The sequence below is a fragment of the Alligator sinensis genome, unplaced genomic scaffold (assembly GCF_000455745.1).
Source record: "Alligator sinensis unplaced genomic scaffold, ASM45574v1 scaffold115_1, whole genome shotgun sequence".
Classification (NCBI taxonomy): domain Eukaryota; kingdom Metazoa; phylum Chordata; order Crocodylia; family Alligatoridae; genus Alligator; species Alligator sinensis.
This window is the reverse complement of record NW_005841895.1, coordinates 496,695-511,626: the sequence shown is the minus strand read 5'-3', so window position 1 is coordinate 511,626 and position 14,932 is coordinate 496,695. Positions and strand designations below refer to the sequence as shown.

Below are 14,932 nucleotides of genomic sequence, written 5' to 3'. Positions count from 1 at the left end.
GCTCTTCCCTCTGGCCACCCCCTCATTCTTTGCACACAGGTAGTTCAGCTGAAAGTCGTTGCACTTCAAGTGGGTTTCTCTGGATGCCAATCTGAAGGGCCTACCTTGACCTGATGAATTCTCAGGGGGGCCAAATTCAGAGCACAGTTGCATGGGGTTGTTTGGAGTAAATCTCATGGAATTAATCCAGTGTGAATGGGGAGAAAATATGGTGTTAATTCTTCTACAATAGGAAGTTATGCCCAGGGCCAGGCCTAAGAACTATCCTCAACAGAGTGAGTTAAATGTAATGTGATATGGCCCCAGCTGTGGGAGTAGTCATTGCTTGTCCCCTCCTCTTCCCTAGCCAATACTCTCCTGAACAAGTAGCTGCTGCTGGCCCTGCTATGGGCACTATATGTGTGCTCTTCTCTGGCCATAGCTCCCTTCTCATTCCCTCTGCTGACTCATACTGCTCCCCTTGCTGATCCTGGTTTGGCCATCAGGCTTGCTGCTGCCAGCATATCATTTGCAGGTTGCACATTGTCTTTCTACTACCCAACAGGGGGTGGACCTGTAGGGCTTTGAGAGTGACAGTCCAAATCCCTGTGACACTGTAGGGCACCACTGAGGCAGTAGAAAAAGCCAGAGTTGTTCCAAAGGAGCCATTTACAGGTCATAAACTGTAGATGCCTTGCTTTATGCCGTAGCAGGATGTTATGCCAGCAGGATTTGTAACTTAAAGTATTGTGTATCTCCAAACTAAGCTTTAATACAGATATTTTGGCTACATGCACTGTCCTTCCAAAACAGACCTGTTACATTCTTATTCCTAGCTCTGGCACTGACTTGCTGCACAGCTTTGGGCAAATATCTTCACTTCTTTGTGCCCCAAAGAAAGTTGCCCCATCTATAAAATGGGGACAATGATCCTTACTGACCTTTGTAAAAGAGCTTTGGGATCTGGATGAGAAGTACTAAGGACATGACAGCTGTTTTTATTACTTCCCTACAACTGAGACAAGGTCACAAGCCTGCCAGAAGAGCAAGACTGCATCAATGAAATGCAGAGAAGGAGCTGGAGGCCTCAGCTTAACATGCTATATGAACACAAAGGGCTTGGTTTGACTTGATGATTTTTTCCTTCCAGGTGGCTGTTTGACCATGCAATGTGCACGTTTTATGCCTTCTGTGGAGTGTTCTTTGGCCTGTGCAGTCTAACCAGTCTCACAGTGCTAAGCACAGTTTGCTGCCTGAAGGTCTGTTACCCAACATATGGTAAGTGCTGAGATATGTTACCCTCTCCCTCCCTATGTGCCCTCAGCTCCCCTCAGTCTTTCACATTTTGTCAGTCACTCACAAATCCCTTGGCAATTCCCTGCTCTAAGAGCTTTCTATTAGGGAACGGATTAATCAAACATTTTAAAGATTACAATAATTACCACAAACAGTGCTCCTGCAGCTAGTTGCTTTTCTTTTGTAAGATGCAAAATGTAAATGTATCATTATCCCAGCAACTAGTTCATGCAATGCAAATCAATCCAGCATGTCCTTGGAAGCATGGGTGCGAGCTAGTTACTTACATGTCTTATTTCACAATCCCAAATTAGATGGAGCAATGAGTTAGGACACCGGGCCCATACTGTGTACAACTGGACACACGAGTGTGTCTTCTAGCAATCCAGAGATTGATAGGCTCTGTGAATCAGAAGTTACTTCCCAAAAACAACTCCCTAGGTGTGCTGGGGCATTTGCACTAATTATACTTACTTCATGCAGCTTCAGCGTGTAATGATCAGGCTGGGAAGGATTTCACGGCTGGTCTCAGAGGTAGGCAAGAATTTTACACCAGTTTGAGAGTCACTGGGTGCATCTACATGAGATGTTTTACTGTGCAGTAAGTATCTGTGTACCTGCAAATGCAAATAGCAAATTTATTTGAGATTACTTACTGCGTAGTAGCACACATGTGGACACCTGACTGGTAGCAAATGTGCTGCTGGGCAGCAGGAGACAGGAGATTGCTCTCTGCCCCCAGGAGCTGCCTGCTGCTGAGGACCCTTATCTCCCACAGTCACAGGGCCCGGGCTGGGAGATCCTTCTCTCCTAATGCCAGCTCTACAGTCATGGGGCCAGTGCCAGGAGATCCTTCTGCGATCGCGGAGTGGGAGCTAGGAGCTCCATGGTGTTGGGGCAGAGGGACACTGTCCCTACCCATGCTCTGGTGGTGGAGCCCACCCCAGCAGCAGGCAGCTCCCAGGGGTAGGGAGCAATATCCCAGCCCCTGCCAGGAGACAGCTTTCTCCTGGCCCCTGGACTAGTACCCAAGGAGAGCCTAGAGCTCCTCCAGCTGCTGCAGGGGCCCATTGTAGGGCTGCAGGGAGCGGGAGCAGTCTGCTGCTCAGAGCAGCAAATCTCCTCCTGCATCTCTGCACATGTAGACATGTGCCTCAAGAGTAAACTGTTCCCAGATTATTTGCACGTGTAGATGCACCTGCTCTGGCAGCTGAAGGAAGTTATTTAACATGGGCTTATGACACAGCTATCACTCACTCTGTCTTGACCCAGTGGCCGTATTGCCTGTGTCCGATTTGGGAAGTTTCTTGTTTTATGGCTGCAAGTCTGCATTCAGATGCAAGTATCATCTTATCATCAACATCAGCCTTATGCTTAGTGTTGTACAAGACTGAAAGAAAAGCCAGTTGCAGCCTCTGGTAAGTAGAGCTTGTCTAGTCCAACCTACTGCACAGTAGCAAATCAGAAATGTGAGTCAGGGCCAGCTTTCCTAAGATTGTACATGCAAAAATATTCACGTAGTTTCTGTTTGTGCACATACTTAACAAGGTTGGACCTGCACTACTGTCAGCTTATAGGCATTTGGAGGATAATCGCAGACTCAACTTAGGCTCAAGCAGCACGCACAGATGTAGACTCAGTTCTGAATGTTTGGGCTTTTATCTTCATCCTCACTGATGCATCTATAACATATATGCAAGAAAGTCATATGCACTGTGGAAATTTCTTAGAGAAAACATGCATGTTCCTTGAGAGCCAAGGCAGTACAGCATGTTGTCAATAGATGTGGTCCAGCTGAGTCACTCTTGTATTAAAAGGAAGCATTGTTGGCACTGTATTATCTTCAAGAGTCCTTCAACCTTCAGAATCCACCAAAATTCCTGATCTCTGAAATGACCCAGGTCACAGTACAAGGTGTGTCTTTACTGAGAGAGGCCCATCCCAACACCCCAAGCAGCCTTGATGAAACTACTGGGAGCTTTGGGACAGAAGCAGGCCCTACAGTTTGCTAGGAGGTAGAGGTCTGTTAGGAGCTGAGCTGGTGCAGGGCAGGAAGTACCAGGGGTGCAAAGTTTTGTTGAGCTGCAAGGTCAGTTGTTTCATAGAAACTCCAAAAGACAGGGCTTGTAGGGCAAAAGCTCCACCTCAGTGCCATGGCAGGGAGAGCTCCATGTGTGCAGCTTCTTAAAACAGGAGAAATGGAGCTGCCATGGTTTGCATGCATCTTATTCAGACATGCAAACCTCCTGATCTTTTATGTTGATCCACCATAAACAGTATTTATTGGACTCTATTTAAATCATCAATACTCTAGGATCAGGTTGGCAATAGGAAGAGTTATTTTCCTAGACACAGACCACATTTTTACCTGAAAACAAACTTAGCAGAAAACACAGGGTACAAACTGCACCCACAAAAGAGGGAGCTTCTGAAATTGCAGCCAAAGTGTTCAGCTCTCCTCCTGCAGGAACTGCTCTTTTTTTGTCTTATTTAGACAGCTGGACTTGCCCGCCTGCATATATCTTCACAGTGGCTTTTGGCTTACAGGCTGAAATATAAATATCATAAAAATGAAAGATATTAACTTGATTTGCAGACAAATTTTCCGAGATATATTCTCCCATAAATTCCTTTTGCTGTAGCCCAGAATGGATGCTGAGTGAGTATGGTAAGACCCAAAATAGCAGGATTTCAGTCACCCCTTACACGGGCATCCATCTTGTGACGGTGTCTGACAGACTAGTGATTTAACCATGCTCAGAACACAGTAATGCATTTCTAATACAGTGGGCCAGGGAAGGGACACCCAGGCTAGTTTACACAGCAGTTTCTCAAAGGGTAATTGAGTCCTGATCCCGAACTATTGTATTCTGTTCATGACTTCGGCGAGAGCAGGATTGAGCTCTCTGGGAGGCTGTACCTTCAGGGGGGAGAGCTCAAACCCCTGTTTTGCCACGTTTAACCCTGCAGCTGCATATTCAAGAAGACAATTTTGCTGGGACATAAGGATTTGCCTGCAAACTTTTGCAGGAATCTGAGTGGTGGCCACCTCAACATTCACTTGACCCTGGCTAATGACAGTCCAGTTTGTAGCTGGCATTGGAACGGAGTCATCTCAGCTGCAGCCAGCACCAGGCTCTTGGGATTCCTTTTTATGGTTGCAAAAAATACCACAAAAGGTGGAAGGAAAGATAAAGAATAATATTGGACATGAAAAGGCAGCCAGGTACTAGCACCATCTCCCTCTGCAATTTCTGGTTCCACTCTTGAGATTTTTCCAGTGCTGCCTGCATGGCATCTTGAGCTTATCTGCCTGGCATGCACTTGTGCATTCTCCTCTAGGAAATGACTAATCTCAGCATATTTTTAATTGCATAGATTCAAAATAAAAGTTATTCTTACATATGTCTGAAGATTTAGCTCTTTACAATTAAGCTCTTGGCAGAACAGAGGATGTAGGATTTAAGGGAGGGAGGGAAGAATTGAGAGACAGCGAGAAAAAGCCCAACCCACCCTTGTGCAGAACAATCTGGCTTTTATGAAAGCAGTTCTGATTATGATGCTGATTTGAATTGAAATAAAAAGGCCCAATCTTCCTCTGCTCCCCTCTCCCCGTTCCCAGATGCAATATCACTCTGCCTGCTTCCCTAATCCCTCTTTCCAGCCATGTTTAGGGGCTCTCAGCATCTTTCGTCCTATAAACGCCTGAATAGCCCAACATTTTAGGAACTGGAAAGAGTTCAAGCCATCATCCCAGGGGCCAATGAGGGCCTGAATAGAAAGGGTTTCACTTCAACACGTTCTCCATATCATTATCAGCATCATCTATAGTGAAGATAGTATTTGGTATATCAATAATTGGTGCCGCATGGACAAAGGAAGTCACAGTTCTGACTTCAAAGGCTGCCCTGACTCCAAAGACAGTCCCTCTAACAGACAAAGGGTAGGCAAGAGTTCAGCCCAGTGTTAAATAATCCAAACGCTGATGCCTGTAAGACTATTATAAGTCAAGTATTAGTATAGCTCATTCTTGGGGTGCCTCCATTTTGCACAATACAAACCCCAGGCTGAACAGGCCCATTTTCGCAGTCACCGGGGTAATTGGGCATTGATTTACATGGACTCTGGGAGCGAAGAGGAAGCCAGGGCTATCCAGCCATTGCAGAAGTCTGGAACTGACTGTGGCATTTGCTGTGTATGTCAGTTAGCCTCCCTCTCTTCCCTGCTTCTCAGCTCTGTCAATTGGGGACAGCAGTACGTGTGTGCACATCTCCCAGGAGCCTCACAGAGTTTTATTAATTAATGCTCACGCAACTCTCTGGGCTCCTCTGAGGAACATCAGGCCCTGTTCTTTTCCAGCATTTCCCTTCTGAGCTAAAGCCAGCTGCTTTTGCTCTTGCTGAGGAAGGCCGTGCCATGCATGTTTGCTGCAGCATCCTCCTGGCTGGACACAAGTCACGGGTGAATGGCAGGCAGCGCTGGCTGTTTGCCCAAAATCTGACACTTCAGCAGGGCTGCCTGTAGCCTTGCAGTTTCCATCATCCCATTTCACTGGGAGTTGCCTATAGTGAAGTGGAAAGAGTTCAGTTCTCAGCAGCTAACTGCCTGAAAGCTTGTTCTGTCCCATTTTGACTCACTGTGTCATGTGTAACAGGCACCTAAACAGCAAGGAAAGATGCTCAATTGGTACAAGACCACTCTGAAATGACTCTAGTCCTGGATGCTTGCAGAAAATAGTGAGGGGTGACTGTTGCTCTCTGTCCAGACCGCTCACCCATGGATTCTCTCTCCCAAAGCTCACTCCCACCACGTGGAGATGCTGAGGAGAGCTTCGAGATGCCGTGGACTCAGCAGCCAACGTGCAGAGGGTATCGTCATTAGGGACCTACTTCACTTGCAGCAAGGTGAAGCCATTTTCATGGCTTGCTTACAGCAGGAAGGGCCAATTTCACGGGCATTTTCTGGCAGCCCTGCCCCTCGCTGCAGATTGGCGGAGTGGCCCCGCCATCACTGCAGACAGTCAGTAAGTCTCAAGCACATGAATGGCTGCAGGGATTGCGGTGTTGTCTAAGTATCAGGGTAAGGATTGGGAGTTTCTAAAACAGAGCGTTATATGAATAATACGCTGTTTTTGGGAGGGGGTTGACTTCATAGAATCACAGAAAATTAGGGCTGTATTCCCGCACTGATCTGCAGGAATTTTCTTGGGAAATCACAGCTGATGGACTATTTCCTGGTGATCGCACATACTGCCATTTTTTGTGGTTTCCGTGAAAACTGTGAATTAAGTAGGTCACTAATCATCATCGTTTCTTCTGATGAGAAAAACTCCATCTCCCTCTGCCCAGATGAGACAAACACCTTTATGAAGATGAAACTAGCCAAAGTAAAAGTGATGTTAGAGTGATGAACTTTCTAAGTGAGAAGATGGAAATACTTTAGAAACCTAGCTGCCACTAACACTGTGCGCTGAATTAAAGGAGGCTGCTAATACAGAGTTCCCGCAGAGCCCTCACTGGAACTGAACACGTACATCACAATGCGTGTGAAAACTGTTCTCTTTCATTTACAAGTAGTGAGAAGACTGAGACCCACCTTATCAAGCAGGCCTGATCATACTGTCCTGTGCCTCCAGGTGGGGTGTCTGCCCCTCGCAGGGTCTGCAAATGAGCTATGCAACATCACAAGAGCCTTGGTAATGCCAGAACACAGCACTGTTCTCTGAATAGCTGCCAGGAGCACCTTGCCTTCTGAATTTTCAGAGACTGCCCAAGATACCTCCAAGCATGCCTCTCTGTAACAATGACCCTCCCTCCATAGCTGTACTCCTCCCTGAACTAGGAAGTTGTCAGACTTCAGGGTGAGGCTGGCAATAGGGCCAAGGCTATGGAACTCCTTACTGGAGAATGTGAAGATGCCCACAGATTTCATGCTAAGAACCTAGAGGTACTACCACACGACCAAGGTAGTGTATATGTTCATGTTGATTTCATGCCAATTAGGTGTGCAACCACGTCATTTTTTTTGAAAATATGGGCCTCATATCTACAAATCTGTTTTGTACCAGTCTTGAACAAACAGTGATGATCACTAGTCAGCTGGGAAAAAGACTCAAATTAAAAAAACACATTAAATAATGTCCTACATACAGAAAACCCCAGAAAACAATCTGTTGCAGGTACACATAGTATCAGCCTTCAGGGCATGCACATTTGATTTCTATTCTGAATTCCATTCATTGTACATGGCAGATATCCAAGAGTCACATTATTTTCTTACTACAATCAATATTGCTATAGTATTACTTTGGAAGTATGCGTGGGGGGCATAATCAGCGTATGGATGAATCAACAGCAGATTAAAATTGAAACATGCAGATCCAGCCCTCCAGGCTGGAGCTTTCCACTGACGTTGCCCTTAAGGGACTCCTACTAAAGGGCTTCCAAGAGAGATTTGCAGCTGTTTGCATGAAACCCTACGTACGTACATACCCAAAGAGCCCTCTGTGTGCAGACCATTTACTGCGTGCATATGTGCTCCTCAAAGGAACTGCGTGCACAAAAACCTGCATTTCCAGAAGCCCTTTGAAAACCTGAACCATAAACCACAACTTTTAGGACCCCAAACTCACACTTTTGTCTGAACCCTTAGCACATTTACCACATTTTCTCAAATCAGTTCCTTTGCAAATGAAAACTGAAAACGTTAGAGAGGGGGTAGCTGGGTCTTTTAAAACAACAGTCAAGAGCGCATTCACTGCCTGGAGGGAAAGCAACCTGCATCAAAGAGCACAGAATGAGGGTGCAAGAAATACATTGCCTCTCCTTATCTCAGCTGTATCTCCCTCTTTTGCAGGCAATAAATTCTCTCCCACCCATGCTGGCATCCTGTTACTGTGCGTCTGGGCCTATGCACTTGCCTTTGCTATAGCACCGTTAGCTGACTGGGGCAGTTATGGACCAGAGCCCTATGGAACAGCCTGCTGCATTACATGGAAAGCTTCGACCAGAGAGGCAATGGTCTATGTCGTGGCTCTCTTCATCTTCTGTTACATCATCCCCTGTCTCCTGATTGTCGTCTCCTACTCGCTCATCCTTTGGACTGTGAAAGTGTCCAGAAGAGCCGTGAAGCAACATATGTCTGCACAGAGCAAAAACAACAGTGTGCACAGTCTGATTGTAAAGGTAGGAAAGTGGGGCAGGGCAGGGGGCATTGCTGGGAGAGGTCTCACCACACGTGGGAAGACTCTTATCTGAGGAGATGCAGAGAGGCTTACTGGCCTGGGATGCAGGACGCTTGGGTTCTGCTCCGAGCTCAGCCATAGATTTCCTCTGACCTGAGGGAGGCCCCTATCCTTCTCATTGCCTTAAGTTCTTCAACTGAAAATGGGGACCAGGATGCTTCTTTTCTTTTGTGAAGCCCCTTGAGATCTGTGTGTAAAGCACCAAGTTTGATCAAATATAAAAAAGCAGCTGGGGGTAGCTGTGAATTTGGATGAGACGAGTTTCTGGGGAGGTTCACATTTCAAGCCAGTTGGGAACAGAATTCTGCAGCTCAAGCACAACTTCTAGTACAAGCAGAGACATAGGTGAGGAGCCTGTTTCCTTGGTATTGCAGCAACACCAGAAAGCATCATGCACTTTGTATCTTCCTTCCCCTGTTTGTTGATCACCCACTAGTTTAATGCTCAATACATCCCTTCTGAGCTTGGGGTCCTGGTAGGTGATCTAAGAGGCCATCTCTCACTATTGTGATCTCCAAGAGGAGCTGAACTCCCAACCCCAGTCACTAACTAGAGATGACACAGGATTAGTTGCCTTAGTGCATCAGGTCACTGCCACTTCAAGTCTAGCATTCTTCTTTTGACAGCAGGCAGTATCTGATGCTACACCCAGTTCTGTACATGCCCAGTTAAGCAACACGCACAAAGGCAATTCCTTCCAAACTTCACCAGCGATTGCCAAAAATATGAGGTTTCATTACCCTCCTCTTATCAATGCCAGGCGCCATCAGGTGATTTGCCTCCACCACTGCTGAGGGAGGGTGCGAGGGACAAGTTAAATGTACAAATGCATGCCAAATTTTCATGTGCAATTACATATGCAGATGGCTGATTGATTCTGTCAGGCACATAATTACCAGGTTAAGGTGCACACGTGCAGTGAATGCACACATATTTACAAATGACGCAGTATCTACAGGCACAGAATCTCATCTTAGAACATCCCCAAAAACTCAACAGAAAAGCTGTAGAAGGCTACAAAAGCTGAAACTGATTGCTCCTCACTAGTACCGGGCCCAAAGCCAAAGCTGAAGATGCCACATTCCAAATTTTTGTTAAAACTGGATTTGCACTTGAATCCAGATTTTGCAGCTCTGTCCCATCTCTTTCATTTCCAAAAGGGGAAAAAAATACATATATCAGTATCCAAACGCCCCCAAAATGCTTTGGCAGCTGAGAAGGACGCCTGAGGATTTGGAAAGTGCAACTAATAAATAATTGAGAATGTGAAAATAGGAAAGGGAGAGAGACAGATAGTGCCGTTTCCCTGCACAGTGACACATGACTGAAACATGCAGAATCAGGACAAGTACAAATCTCTCATTATATGTATAACAAATAATCTTGTTTGAGGCTATTCACCTCTCCTCTGATATTAACCAGGCACAAGACATGATGCGGGGAAAGCATATTATATATAAAAATAAAAGGAAAGTACAAGTCAAAGGTTGGGAAGCCCAGCTTATCTTGTGACAGCTCTGTGACAGGCTCCTTCCAGAGCTGCCTTGATTTGTCAAGAAGAGCATTGTCCTTTATTTTGGAGAAACTTGGAGTCAGGCTGGCAAAGCCACCATCACTGGTGACAGATGGAGGCTGCTTCCTGGGGGTGATACTTGCACACACTAAGGTCTTGCTCACTGACTCAAATGCTGACTTGTTTGAAGCACCGAGCCAGGCACCTGTTTGAAGCTGCATCTGTGATCGACAATCCCTTGATTTGAGGATGATCTCTGTGGCGGGCCAGTAGGGGGTGCTCCTGCATTAAGCCACCCACCTCACTGCACCTGACCACCTTCCAGGCTCCGAGTGCCTCCTAGGGGGTGCCTCACATCCAGCTGACCCCCCTCCTGGAGCACACCCGCAAGCCTGGAGATAATGCCGCCACCACCCAGGGTTTGAACTGATCTTGGCTCTGTACCCCCTGGGAAACACAGGCCTAGTAGTCCTTGAGGGGTACTAGACCCACTGCAAGAACTTGGCATGCTTCTCTCAGTCTGAGGCACAAATAGTGGTCTCCCTTAGTCAGCCGAACCAAGGGGACCCAAAGGCATAATCTAGACCCTCTCCCAATAAGTCTCTCATGCTAGGTACAGAGGAGAACTTTCTTGGTTACAAGGAGTAGGTTTGGAATAGGGTACAGGGTAGAGCAGTATCAGAGAAATACCTTAGAGCAAACAGTGGCATGGCAGCCTTTGATCACGCATCTGAGTTACTGCAAACTATATATCTAGTTAGATCTCAAGTAGCTTACTCACAAGTACCACCCAGAGGCAGGTGGAGATTCCCTCTGGAGGAAAGCAGATCATTGAACATGAGTTTCAAGACAGAGAGCAAGTTTCAGATGGTCCAGCTTCTCTGAGAGTTTTTATCATGGCTGCTGCCCCATCTCCTAGGTAGTCCTTAACTTATATAGACCTTATGGCCTCATTTACCTGATCCAATGAAGGCCAGCAGCTGTTGGCTGCCAGTCAACCAATTTGAAATGCATCACTGGTTGCCAGGTAGACTGGCAGGATCTCTAGCCCCCTCCCCGTCATGAGGACATTGCTTAGAACAATAGGGAGTTTAAACCCCCACCCAGGTGTGTGAGGCCAGTCATGTAGGCAGAAGGAGCAGGTTTCTCCCTCCCCCAGGAATGTATCCAGCTCAGGCTACAACTCAGGGTTACCTGAAGCTAATGGGGCCAGAGCTGTCTGCCCTCTGCAGTGACCATGGTAACCAAATTGTCAGATTGGTCATCCGCCTAATAGCAGAGTTTGGGGAGATACAGAGATGGCATTCTGCCACAATCTCTATCACAGCTCACCGATGTCTCCTGAGATGATTTAAGAGGCCAGTCTGGATCCACAGATCCATCCACAGAAGTTGCAGGCCTTTCTGCAGGGGAGAGTAGGTTGCAGGCTGGGATTCCTTTCCTTCTTCTTCCTCCACTCTTTTCTGTGCTTTGAGGGCAGGGTGCTGTCTCAAAATGGGCTGCCACTTGGTCGAGGTAGCAGCACTATTGAGGTCAGTTCGCAGCCAGCTCCCCCAGCTCTTGATGCCAATGTCCATTTTCTTGAGGTACTCCTTCAGTGTGCCCTTGTAGCATTCCCTTTTGCCACTGAGAGACCTCAGGCTGTTCGGATGGTCACCTCGCTGGGGTCACCTGACCCCAGTTGTCTTTCCTGCCTAGTGCAGCGGGGCTGGACCCGATGATCTTGCAAGGTCCCTTCTAGCCTCTAACAATTTATGAATCTATAAGCAGAAGCACTTGTTTTGGGAGTCAAGAGTCAGGCATCCATGCACAATGTGCAGTCCAGTAGAGTTGGTGCTTGAGGATCACTGACTCAGTGCTGGTAACATTGGCTTCTGTGAGGCTGCTGGCATTGTGTGGCAGTCTTCCCACTTGATGTGGAAGATTTTCCAGATGCATCATTGGCCATACCTCTCTAGGCTCTTGAGATGGTGGATAGTAGGTCCACGTTTCACATCCGTAGCAGAGAGTAGGGTTGATGATGTAGACCTGGATCTTGAACCTGCATCGATATAGTGTATTTGTAGCATTTATGATGAGCATTTGTAGCAAAGGATGAGACTGTTTTAAGGCTTCTGGAAGGGGGGAGAGGGGGTGTTTACCAAGCTGGATTAATTCTCCAGGTGTTTACACTTGGGCTGCTAATAATACATCTCTCCTCCTTATTTAAAGCCATCAGATGAACGTGCTTGTGTTTCAGATTACACTGGAAATAATAAAAGCTGCCTTCATGACTCATTGTTCCCCAGACTGTGAGCCAATATTGTAATTTAACAAAAATCTGTCAAAAGTAGAGAAGATATAGATTAGCATAGATATACTCCAGCATAAACTCAGAACAAGTGTATGCGCATTTGTGCATCAGTGAAGAAAGATGGAGGTAGAATCCCAAGACTGGCGTGCTGCAGGCTCTTTGGGGAAGGGGCTGTCTCTCCCTGTGCCCAATGGGGCCCTGAGCTCAGGCAGGGCTTCTTGGTGCTTCCATTATATGATTAACAGCTAATCATCCCTGTCTGAACCCACTCATCACATGTATTCCCCCAGTGCTTTTTGTCTTTGTTGCTCAAAACACCAAGGAAAGTCTCAAGCTTTTTAACCTTTCCCCACTGCGTTTTCAGCATGGTATAGGACGGGACATGGCTGAAGCAACTGAAAGCTTCATGCAACTGAGCTAGAACATAATTTTTCCTGTGTCTGACCACCAGTTTAACCATGTAAAAGCTGCATTGTACCCCTATCCAAGCATCCTACAGCTTTCCAAACCACAAACCATGGGGGTCAGGCACACCATTTCAGGGCGTTTGTATTCCAAGTTCCAAGTGTCACCAAGACCTCACAGTCAGCTGGAGCAAACAGGGAATCTTTCACCCATTGAAATACCACACTTTATTTTCAGACACACAGTCTTTCTCAGGAACTATTTTTTCTTTAGTGATGTGTCCTGAACCCACAAAAATATTTAGGAGTGGCATGTCACTCAAATCTGTGGCTGGCCTGGTAGGGTTGGAGCAGGAATACTGATGAAGAGGTACCTACCTAACTTTGCTGCCAGGGGTCTTGACTCACTATTGGCTCATTTCCCCCAGCCCCTTCCCTATTAGCTATGTTGCTGCAGGAAGGAAAGCACCTGAAATGCTCAGTGCAGAATGCAGATCTATAAGCTTTATTCCTTATGACTGTGTTTTGGGCACGTGCAAGAGTTCCTGGTGCTGAGCTTGGATGATTTGAATGAGGTTCCAGCTCAGCTCATAAAGCGCTGGGGCTGGAGTTGGTTTTGGGTCCAGGTTCAAACTGCAAGCCCCACCTCCTCTGTAGCATTTCCATGCGCTCAGGTCGGTGGTTTGACTGTAACTTGTGTGTACAACTGGCTTGGGGCACACTGCAGTGCACGGCCATGCCATGTCATTTTTCTTTCCCAGCTAAGCATTGCTGTATGCACTGGATTCCTGACTGCCTGGACCCCTTATGCCATCGTTGCCATGTGGGCAGCCTTCGGAGATGCCAGCCAGGTCCCGGTTCTTGCCTTTGTGATCTGTGCTGTGTTTGCCAAGTCCTCCACACTCTACAACCCTCTGGTGTATCTGCTCTTCAAACCTAACTTCCAGAAATTTCTCTCCAAAGACCTGTCGCTGCTGCAGGCCATCCGCGCCATCCTCTGCTGCAGCCGCCAAAGCATCGTCACACTCCAGTCCTTCCCCACCAGAGAAGGCAGGACATCCGTCCGGTTCTCCACGGCCTTCGCCGACCGCCAAGGGCCCTGCAGGAACTGCAGTGACACCTTTGAATGTTTCCGTAACTACCCCAGGTGCTACCAATTCACCCAGAGCCCCAATGCCATGCCCAGACACCATCCTCTGAGCTTCCTGACAGATGGGGGTACTTGCCAGCCAGCTCTGAAAAGGACCATGCAGGTCATGGTTCTGGTTACAAGGAAGAAGTCAGGCATGGGGACAATGAATGTAGCAGGAGAAGTCCTGCCTTCAGATATTGTGAAAGATCTTCTCTGAGCATTCAGAGAGCCCTACAGCTCCTGGGCTTGGCTAGGTCTCCAGGCACTAGCCAGCTGGGAACAGTTCAGGAATCTCTATTGTGTTCATCTGATGGGTCCCAAAGCATGTTTTGCAGATGAGGTGATACAGCAAACTCAAAAGCAGCCTTACCTCGCCTTCCATTTTTGCTGTTGCAACTTGTGCTCACAACTTGCACCAGTAAAAATGGATGCCAGTGTCTGAAGAATCTCGCCCTGGTAGAATTACATGCTGCATTTTCCAAGAAATATGCTCTCAGGGCACTAGATTCCCTCCACCCCATATTATGGTGCTTTTACGACCAAGCCTGACCTTGGTTCTCTTGAGAAGCATTGTCCAGCACAAAGGTCTAGGAGCTAGGAAGTCTTGAACTATGATCCTAGCTCCAACACTGACGCCTGTAGCCTTAGGCAAGTCAGTTTTCCCATCTGTAAATGGGGAATAACACCACTTACCTACCTCACTGAGGGTTGTAAGATTAACAAGTCTGTGTTGGTGAAGGGTTATAAATCTGAAAAGCCCTAAGCATTATAGATCTCTCAAGAGACGCTACTCTGCACTTAGCTGTATTACCCCATTCCCTCAATGCTACTGCAAATAACCACCACTCTATAATATAGAATAGAGGCCTGTCCTTAGAAGCAGGATTTGGATCTAAAATAATCTCAATGCAAGGTTCCAGGTGCTGCTCCCTTGGAGCAGTGACTGTGGCTCCACAGCATCCTTTTTTGGTGGGTTTATAGTGACAAAAACATCTGGGGTGTATTTGTCAACTGAGCTTTTAGTTTTCATTTAAAGAATACTGTGTGGGCAGCACATCCCTAGGGGAAGCAA

The 14,932-nt window shown here is 46.9% G+C and overlaps 1 protein-coding gene across 1 annotated transcript in view; it reads left to right on the top strand.

The window, feature by feature from the left end:
- The window catches only part of LOC102370130 (opsin-5-like), a 22,106-nt gene extending 7,408 nt beyond the window's left edge, over positions 1-14,698 (top strand). Inside the window, 4 exon segments of the mRNA XM_025197374.1 lie at positions 1-39; positions 1,130-1,257; positions 8,131-8,459; positions 13,490-14,698. The exon segment at positions 1-39 is cut by the window's left edge and continues 31 nt beyond it. Coding sequence (XP_025053159.1) covers positions 1-39; positions 1,130-1,257; positions 8,131-8,459; positions 13,490-14,077 — 1,084 coding nt within the window. The 3' untranslated portion in view covers positions 14,078-14,698.
- Positions 14,699-14,932: the final 234 nt, after the last annotated feature.